General features: G+C 37.3%; 1 protein-coding gene across 1 annotated transcript; it reads left to right on the plus strand.

Moving 5' to 3' along the window:
- Positions 1–7724: 7724 nt before the first annotated feature.
- LOC125842823 (uncharacterized) lies at positions 7725–9706 on the plus strand. The gene is made up of 3 exons (XM_049522125.1): positions 7725–7814; positions 7934–8575; positions 8789–9706. The coding sequence occupies exons 1-3, from the start codon at positions 7725–7727 to the stop codon at positions 9704–9706; spliced, it is 1650 nt and encodes a 549-aa protein (XP_049378082.1).
- The last annotated feature ends 723 nt before the right edge of the window (positions 9707–10429 follow it).

A 10429-nucleotide genomic window follows, 5' to 3' on the forward strand; every position in this document is an offset into this window, starting at 1 on the left:
AATCAGAATATCACCGGCTGATATTGTTGTTAGTTCTGGTTTTGTTCATCTTAAAAAGTGAGGTTTTACGAGTTTATGTTTAGATCTTTGATGCTTCTCTTATCCAGTTTGATCAATTTATTCTTCTCTTTCACAACGGTACTGAGGCTACCTTGTGTGCACTATGATAATTCCAGGGGTATCTCCTATCTCCCACCAGAACAAAAACTAAATAAGGCAAAAAATAAATTGTTATCACCTACAATATCTGTATTAAGCAAAACTTACTTCATATATGAAAAAAAACAGAAACTAAAACTGGTGAAACCAAAATGCAACATGAGAAGAGATTAATCCTTTAACTACTTGTATTCAACATCTATTACGGTGTAAAAGACTAAAAGACTTAGCAGAAACATGTGACTTAGTGATGATAATACTTTTAGATGTAAGTGGTGGATGATGTAAATTATGTCGAGCGAAAAGTGATGTCTCTAAGAAGATATTACCTAATTAGTTCTTGCAACTACAAGGAATAAAAGTTAAACAGACTTTTCAAGTGTTCAACTCAAATGAACTGATGTTATCTAAATAGGTATAAAAAAAAAGGGTCAACAACATTCTTGCACCCTCTTTCACATTCAAAAGTTCAAGATTTAACTTTTTTGTTAATATGAAATAATAATTACCTTTTCCAAAGTAGAAGCATTAATTGAGCTGGAAGAACTCGAAAGATTTTACCCTTTTACAGATCGTGCACTACTTGCATCAACATGTGAAGGAAGTTGCATACCATGTGAAGGAAGTTGCATACCATGTGAAGGAAGGTTATCTCATGCACTCCTTGTATCATTTCAAGCATTTCTTCCCTAAGAGAAGAGACTTCATTGGCATTTACTTCCTTAATAGTCTATGGGTCATAGAATAGTCTAGTAGAAAGTGGGAAAAATAATTTTGAAAATCAAGTCGCAGTAGTCGACCTACCTAGCAGAGCACGAACAATTGATTTTTGATGCTGAAATTTTGCCTAATCTTGTTAGTCTGTTGAAGGGGCACATATATGCTGAGAACTTTAGAGATGTCCATGGTGTTATTCGGCAGACAACTGATGCAGTAACAAACTTTGCTCCTGAAACAGTAGAATCTAAATTGGTGCTAGGTTCGTTTATTCTTATCTGATAATATTGTAAATGCATAATGTGCAAAAAAAATACCTCTTTATCTTACTTAATCTATATGTTGTGACTATAGCATTGAAGGTGGTATCCCTCCACTTTTTGAGTTGATTGAATATGTTTATTCAAATGTGTAGAGAGAAGCTGCATGATACCTATGAACATATTTAAGAATGGTGAAAACAAGAGTAAAAGGGTCAGTAAAATCGGAGCAAAATTGGACATCACATAGATACTTGAAGATTACCCGACTTATGGTATATTGAGCATCATAGCACATATAATACAAGTTGTCTGAGATCAAGGAGCAGAGGAAATTAAAGGACTCAAGCAGGTAAGCATTTGGTACTTTTAGATCCACTTAATAACCAAATTTTTAACACTAAGTTATGATGCCATCCAAGAAAGACTCAACCTTGCAAGCATTTGGTACCAAGAGTCATAAAAAAACACACGCACAACAAACAGAATAGTAAAAAATCTAACATGCAGATAAAAGAAAGGTTATAACCTGAACAAAAATTCTCTTTTCATTGTAGACGGCTTCACCGAGTACCAATTCTTAGTACAAAGATCATCTTCCTTGCCCTTAGCAATGAACACACCTCCATGTCTATGAGGCTCCACCAAAACCTTACTACCACCCTTGGCAATGAGCATGCCTGCATTGCAAAAGAGAACAAGTAAACAAGAGCTAGGCTTCAAGATTAAGACAACTGACAACCTATTATGTTGTTGTTTCCCCTTCTTTTTACACATATTACATCTGTTGGATAGTTGAATGTTCCTTATCATCATATTATACTGAGTAAGGCATGTCTCATTCAGAACTATCCAGGCGAATATCAAAACGTATGTGGGTAATACAACTACGAGCTAGACTCCCAAAAATCAACAAAAATTGTATATGCAGACACAAGTATATCAAAACCCTAAAGCTAAAATTTAGACATTCAAAGATACAATTTCTTACCTGATAAACCCTATTCCAACAAAATGTGATGAAGCTTTAAGACACCATCTTCTCAAGTGAAGCATTTTAGTGAGGCGTGTTCATTTGTGAGGCGTAACCTTCAGCTCTTCAACAAGAAATTGTGAAATAGTGTTCTTCAGCCTTTCAACGTGAAATAGTGAAACCTGTGAGAATGTTTGACCGAAATCGTGTTCTTCAGAATTAGTTTGGAGAGAAAATCATGCTCTTTAAATAGACAAAAGGTTTTTCTGATTTGGGGAAAAAGATAGTGTTAATGATTTATGACTTACCTAATAAACCTTTAGTTATTCAGCAAAAAGTTCTTGAGTGATTCAAGGAGAAGTTCTTCAGATATTCAGCGTGTTCTTTCATGATTCTGCGAGAAAGTTTGACGGAGAGAAAGCTCTTCAGCTCGATTTGGGGGACTCACTGTATTCTTCAGTACTTCAGTTCTGATTTGGGGGAAAAATATTTTGTAATATTTTATGATATTTTTTTTTTCTTAATAAAAATGGGAGGGAGAGTTAAAAATATTGGAGGGAATAATATATTTTAGTGAAAATTTTAAAGCCACACTTATAATGTGTTGTTTTTTCAATTATAAAAATAGGACACTTTAAAAGTGTAGCCATATATGTAAATAGGTGTTGCCAATTATATCATATTGTAACAACACTTAAAAAGTGTAGCTTATACCATTAAAGAGTACACTTTTGAAGTGTTGCCAATATTATCGTAACTAAAAGTTAAAAACTTTGGCTAACTCTTTAAAAGCGTCGCCAAAACTATTTTAGGCAACACTTTACAAACGTAGTCCAGAATTAGTGTGGCTGTAGACCTAAAATGGTGTAGTGGAGTCCTTATATGATGTTATGAAGTATGTTGGTCTTATGTCTAATGTTAAATGAAGATGTTATGACTTGTTGAATATGATGTGCCTAGTCTATGGTGGCTTCCTAGGAACACATGGTGTGAGTAGTATTATGGGATGCTACTTGCATATTGCACTAGTGTGACTTGGGGGTTGTCCTAGGTGATGGTTCCTACGTGAATACTATGTCTTATGGTGAGCTTATGACTCTATGAATATATGTGGTTGGATTGATAAATGCTATATGTAAGTTCACCTTTGGTAACCTTAAGGTGAAACATTGCACCAAGTATTCCCTAAGGGTTGCTTGAGGAAAGGAGTTAAGATAAACAGGAAGGTAATGTATTGCATGCATTGAATGTGCCTAAAATGTTATAAGTGGCTCTATGTGCTATTATGAATGGTTTCCATGTGTACGATGATGTATGTGGTTTATATTGTTCCTATTGTACTAAATGTTCTTGAAGTTTCTCTCAAAAGGCGTGATGCATGGTTTCCAACTAGATGTCCCTTTTAAAAGGATGTTTTTGCATGGTTATCATACTCAGTGCATTCTTGTAGTAACACCATTCTTCTTTATCTTTTTACATCAAGTGTAGGTGATGGTGGCTAAAGGGCCTTTCCTAGAACTGATGAGCTTGGCTTACTATTCCCAAGTTCGGGTGTGTCCTTAAAGATTCAAGGACCTTTATGTTAAAGAGCTTCCTTAAGTTCAATGTACTAAATAGTAGTTCTTTTGTATTGTAAGTGTTGTGTCCCTCTTTTGTTGTAGTCATGTTTTAAGATGGCAACCTTGAGACGTAGTACTCCAATTTTGTATTAAAGGTTTAAATGAGGTGACTTTTTAAGTCTTGTGTTATATTATGAATTTTTTTAAAATTTTCCACTATTTTTTTTATGATAAATGCTATGACGAATGCTAAGGTTTTGTATAAGACCTCCGAGAGGTCGAATATGCCGGTAGCAACTAGAGGGTGCTCTCGGGTCGTTACAAGAGTGACATTGGAGAGGAGGAGTGCCAGCCAACCCTTAAGATTTTTCAACGTCTTTTTCTTTACCAAGCCTGGGTAATTATGCCTGAAATCCGATGAGCACCCAAGTACCGTATTGATATTCAAACATCTGCACTTGACCTTCTTTCCCCAAACATTCAAGAAGTCAGCTGGCTTGAAGACATTGTCCTTCTTCTTCTCTTTCGACACTAACTCTCTATATTTTGGATCGAACTCCAAGAATTATTATGCTCTAAACTGATGCTGATGTATTGATTTGTAGCTAGGAAAACAAAAGAGAAATGAAAGAACAACAAAGCTGAAGATCGCCAAATCCACTTGGTGATCCACCGAATGGCCTCTTCACCCGCTAAAAGTTATAGTAGGCTACTCCTGGGATGAGAGAAATTGGGTGAAGGAAAGTCCCTGTCAGTGAAGGGGATTTAGTCCGTCAATTATTATCTAACGGTTAATGAAAGCGCAAATAAAATGGTGATCCAATTGAACAAATGACGCATCATGGAATCCATCGGTGACTCTGACGTAGACCGCCTAAAGTTACAGTACAAATTAGGTAAAAATTCAAGATACGAAAGCAATGGATAAAGGCGATTGGCGAATAACCTACGAGTTGGCGACGCATGACTTACCTTACCGATATACCTTGAAGGCTAATTTTTGAAAGAGTATAAATTGATTTTTAAAAAGAGATCAGGGTATCCTAACATTGTGAGAACTCATACTTTGAATGAAAACACTGTTGTTGTTTAGTTTCAAATCATTTTTGAAGTAAATTTTGAATTGGTTTTGGAATCAAAGCTACATTGAATCATTGTAAGGGTTTGGAGATCAATACCCAGCCATGGAGAATGTAATATGTATTGAATTCTTACTTTTTATGATGAATAGCTAAAATCCCCATTCTTGGGGGTATGACCATGTGACTAATTGTCTAATTTAGTTGGTGGGTGTTAGGGATTATTGATGTTATTGCTATTTTAAAATGGGTTTGATATATAACTATCGTTAAATTGATGAATTGGAATGTTTGCTTCATTCCTAATTTAGTGTTTTGTGCTTGCTTGAGAGAGGTGTAAAACCAAGGTTGTAAATCAGCGTTTATAGTGATTGGGTTGTTGTGGGTTTAGCTCGAGATAGTGAATTATAACTTCAATTCTACTTATCTAGCTCGAGAGAGTAGATATAGTAAGGTATTGGGATTTTTATAGTGTTAAGCTTGTTGAGCTTTGAGAGAACTCACTTGATTCTTAATAGTTGTTCGAGACAAAGCTATTCTATCTAAGGTCGAGTCTACCCGCTAAGATTTAACAACCTTTAGTAAATACCGATCACCTATTTAGCAAAATTGACAATTGTTCGGTCACACCCTAATGTACTTCTTAATTACTTGATTAAACCCCTGGTGTTCGTAATTGTTTTAGTTTCTAGTTGACATACATTTCTCCGCTTCTTGATATTCATCTCATCCTTTTACTTATCTAATTGAATTCGATAATTTCTATTCCTATAGCCGAGTAGATCATATTTATACTTCATAACTTAATTTGGACTTGTACCGCTATTTGTGGGTTCAACCCTAAATCATTTGTCAAGTTTTATACTAGATTGCGATCGTCTACACCTATTATTTGATGAGGTATAGTTGAGCGTTATCAAAATAGCGCTGTTGTCGAGGAGTGGTGTTTAGAATTCTCTTATTTATTTACTTTTAATTAAAAGTGTCAAAAACTTGTTTAGAATTCTCTTATTAAAGTTTGAATTGTTATCTTTTTGTGTTGTAATTGAATCGACTTACCTTGTGTTGTGAGCTGTTTGTGATCATGTGGCAAGATGAGTGCAAAAGAGAGCATTGTGAACCAACTTGGTTGCCAAGATGATGGTGGTGATTTCTTTCACGCCAATGAAGCTCAATTGGGGAGCATAAGTGCTATTCGCCTACCTCTGGTGGTGGGTCATGTTGCATTCCATGTGACAAACACGATGATGCCTCTCTAGCAAGCTAAGGGTGTATTTGAAGGGCTGGATCATGAAAATCCCCATGAACATATTCGGAACTTTGTGGGTATATGTAGTCCGTTCTCACTCAAGAATATTTCACAAGAATCAGTTTGGCTACGGTTGTTCCCTTTTTCCTTGATGGGGGAAGCAACCAAGTGGTTAACAGGTCTACCGAGGAACTCCATTTCGTCATGGGAAGAGCTTACCAAGGCATTATAGATAAGATTCTTTCCACCCTAAAAAATGGTGAAATTACGTGACAACATCCAGTACTTCAAAAGAGTAGAAGGGGAACCGATTCACGAAACATGGTTGAGATTTCAAAAGTTACTACTACAGTGTCCAACTTATCGGCTTTCGGGTATTGTGTTACTTTAATATTTATATCGGAGTTTAGACTCAGCGAACAAAGGAGTAGCCGACCATCTGTCCCGAGGAGGGATAATATTGCAACCATTTGAGGTAGCCTCGTTCCTTCTTGATGAAATGACAAAGATCAATCTAGTGTGGTACACTAAAGAGGACCAAATGTGTCCCTTAAATTATGGGATGACTAAAGAGAAATTTGACAAAGAGAAAGAGAGGGATGAGAATATCAGCAAAATGATGTCCCAAATGGAGTTGTTACAAAAACAAGTGCTAGAAAGCGTTGGTGAAACCAAAGAAGTAAAAAGAGTGTTTAGACTTGAGGAGGGTTCTCACCCAAGCTATTTAAAGTTAGATGGGAATCAAGGTTAGAAATCGCATAAAGAAGAAGAGCGGAGACGATACAATCAACATTGGGCTAAACAAAATGACCCTTGGAAGTGAGAAGATAGTCATGAAGAGTACCACATGCAATCAAGTGACAACCCAAGATCTAAGGGTAGTTCGGGTAACCTAGGAGTTGATGAACTGTTGTCGCGTATCCTAGATAAGGTTGAACGATCTGATGACATGCTTAATGAGATGAAAGTAGATTTCTCATCATTGAATAATAGGGCAAAATTCTCACGCGGATGCAATCAAACAAATTGAGGGTCAATTGAGCCAACTTTCAGCACAATTAGAACCCAAGGTATTTGAAAGGGGTGAAGCTGAGTGTGCAACAAATTTGAGGGGTGATAATGCCAAAGATTTGGCCGTTGTGACTCGAAGTCGAAAGATAGCAGTCGGTAATGTGAAGAAATATGTTGGGACAAATACTCATGAAGAATAAAGAGATATCGTTGAGGAAGAGAGGCATGTTCAAGCACAAGAAAGTGATGTTGTCAAAGAGAGGGAAGAGATTCCTAAGCAATGGCCCACCGAAGAGTTGCGAAAAGCTAAAAAATAGGCTACTTCAGCTCCAAAGATAGTTCAACCCCTTCCCAAAGTAAATCCCCCATTTCCCCAAAAATAGTGCAATCCCTATCTGTGTTCAAGAAACTTTCTATAAACCTTCCTTTAGTGGAAGCATTATTGGATATGCCGGGATACGCAAAAATCATGAAGGAGCTGGTCACTAAGAAGAGAAGCATAGACTTCAAAACAGTTCAACTTTCTCATAATTGTAGTGCCATTATGACTAGCGATGTCATTACAAAGAAAGAGGATCCGAGGGCATTCACTATCCTATGTACCATTGGTATATGCTTCAATTTTTCAAAGGCCTATGTGATTTGGGGGCAAGTATAAACTTGATGCCCTATGCATTCTTCAAATAACTTGGGCTGGGTGAACCAAAATCCACAACAATGCGGCTTCTTATGGCAGACCAGTCGATCAAACACCCCGTTGGAATAATCTATGACATTTTGGTGAAGGTTGATCGATTTACCTTTCCGGTTGATTTTGTTATTCTCAATTATGAAATTGATGTAGAAGTTCCTATTATTTTGGGTAGACCATTTTTAGCAACCGAAAAGCTCTTGTAGATGTTGAAAGTGTTGAGTTAAAGATCCAGGTAAATGAAGAGGAGGGCACCTTCAATGTGTGCAACTCAGTGAAGCAACCTAGTGATGTACATGTAGTTTCAACAATTGATGTGATTGATGAAGCAGTGATGAGTGTGAGTGAAATGATATGTATGAGCGAACCTCTTGAGACTGTTCTTCCAAATTATGAAGAGATCGAAGTTCAAAGGTATGATGAAGTGGCAGCTTCTCTATCGAGACAAGGTGAATACTCAAGAAGCCTAATAAAGCTAGACATTGATATAAAGAATCGAGAGAGTCCTCCCGCTAAACCATCCCTGGTGGAACCTCCAAAGCTTGAGTTGAAAGTGATCCATACTTATCTTCGGTATGCATTCTTGGGGACAAATAATACCTTACCCATTATCATTGCAGCGGACTTGCTTGAGTGGCTAGTGAAATTGCTTCTTGAGGTGTTGAAACGTTACATCAAGGCAATAAGATGGACAATCAGTAATATTGTAGGTATCCCACCTGAGATTTGCATACACAAAATCCAATTGGATAGTGACTGCAAACCAAGTGTTGAACATCAAAGAAGATTAAACCCACCTATGAAAGAGGTGGTGAAGAAAAAGATTATTAAATGGCTAGACGCAGACGTGGTGTACCCTTTTATGGATATCAAATGGGTAAGCCCCGAAAATTGTGTACCCTAAAAAGGAGGCATCATGGTGGTCCCGAATGAGAAGGGGGAACTTGTTCCCATAAGGCTGGTTACTGGTTAAAAAGTATGCCTGGATTATCGGAAGATAATTTTTTGGACCGAGAAAGATCATTTTCCAATGCCGTTTATGGATTAAATGCTTGATAGACTTATGGGGCGTGGATGGTACTGTTTTCAGGATTACTACTCTGGTACAACCAAATCTCTATTGCACTGGAAGACCAAGAGAAAACCAATTTCACATGTCCCTATAGGACATTTGCCATCAAGAGAATGCCATTTGGATTGTGCAATGCTCCAGCGACATTGCAACGGTGCATGCTTTTTTGCCATCAAAAGAATGCCATTTGGATTGTGCAATGCTCCAGCGACATTGCAATGGTGCATGCTTTCTATTTTCGCTGACATGGTGGAAGACTTAATGGAAGTATTCATGGATGATTTTTTGGTAGTAGGGGATTCATTGGAGACATGTTTGGATAATCTTGGGCAGGTCCTTCAAAGGTATGTAGAAACTAAATTTGTCCTTAATTGGGAAAAATGTCAGTTCATAGTTAAGGAAGGCATAGTCCTAGGTCATAAGGTGTCACACAAGGGAATGGAGGTAGACAAAGCAAAGATCGCGGTTATTGAGAAGTTGCCATCACCTATTTGTATTAAAGGCATTCAGAGTTTTTTGGGTCATGTTGGGTTCTATCGAAGATTCATCAAAGATTTTTCAAAAATTGCACACCCAATGTGTAAGATGTTGGAGAAAGAGGCGAAGTTTCTTTTTGATGATGCTTTCTCAAAAGCTTTTGAGTGTTTGAAAGAAAAGCTAATCTCTACCCCGATGATCATTAGCCCGGATTGGTCCGAACCATTTGAAGTGATGTGTGATGCAAGTGGTACCGCTCTAGGAGTCGTGCTAGGGAAAAATCACAACAAACTCTTTCATCCAATTTATTACGCCAGCAAGTTGCTAAATGGAGCACACCGTAGCTACACTGTTACTGAACAAGAACTATTGGTTGTAGTATATGCATTTGAAAAGTTCAGGGCATACTTGTTGGGCACTAAAGTGAGAGTTCACACTGATCATGCAGCGTTGTGGTAATTAATGGCCAAGAATGATGTTAAGTTGAGGTTGATTAGGTAGGTCTTGTTGTTGCAAGAGTTGGATTTTAAATTAAAAGACCGAAAGAGGTGTGAAAATCAAGTGGCTGATCATTTGTCACGGTTAGAAACCAATACGATCAATTCCAAAGAAAGGGACATTGTGGTTGAATTTGCAGATGAAACAGTGATGAAGATAACCCAAAGCAACACCCCTTGGTATGCTGATCTTGCTAATCATGTGGTGTGTGAAGTTATGCCTAAGAATCTGAACTCTTATAGGAAGAAGCGCTTCTTGTTTTATGTAAAAAAATATTTCTGTGATGAACCATATCTGTTTATAGAATGTGCAGACCATATCATTCGTCGATGCGTACAGAAAGAAGAAGTCAATGACATTCTTAATGCGTGTCACACTTCACCTGTTGGTGGACATCACAGTGGAGTGTGAACAACAACAAAAGTGCTTCAAAGTAGCTACTACTGGCCATCTCTATACCAAGACGCTCATGTCTTTGTACAACAATGCATACCTTGCCAAAAACAAGGAAGGGTATCATGGAAGCATAAATTACCTCTCAACCCTATCTTAGAAGTGGAGTTGTTTGATTTTTGGGGTATAGATTTCATGTGGCGATTTTTGAATTCTTTCGGCAACAAATATATTTTGGGGGAGGTTGATTACGTTTCTAAGTGGGTGGAAGTTGTAGCATTGCCCAATAAT

Source organism: Solanum stenotomum, chromosome 10 (genome assembly GCF_019186545.1).
Source record: "Solanum stenotomum isolate F172 chromosome 10, ASM1918654v1, whole genome shotgun sequence".
Taxonomy (NCBI): Eukaryota; Viridiplantae; Streptophyta; class Magnoliopsida; order Solanales; family Solanaceae; genus Solanum; species Solanum stenotomum.

Bases quoted from the DNA above. Each gene is read 5' to 3' on its own strand.
- LOC125842823 (XM_049522125.1), top strand. From the start codon at position 7,725: ATGCGGCTTCTTATGGCAGACCAGTCGATCAAACACCCCGTTGGAATA. The intron at 7,815-7,933 runs GTTGATTTTGTT...TTAAAGATCCAG, and splicing joins TTGATCGATTTACCTTTCCG to GTAAATGAAGAGGAGGGCAC. The intron at 8,576-8,788 runs GTAAGCCCCGAA...TACTGTTTTCAG, and splicing joins CTTTTATGGATATCAAATGG to GATTACTACTCTGGTACAAC.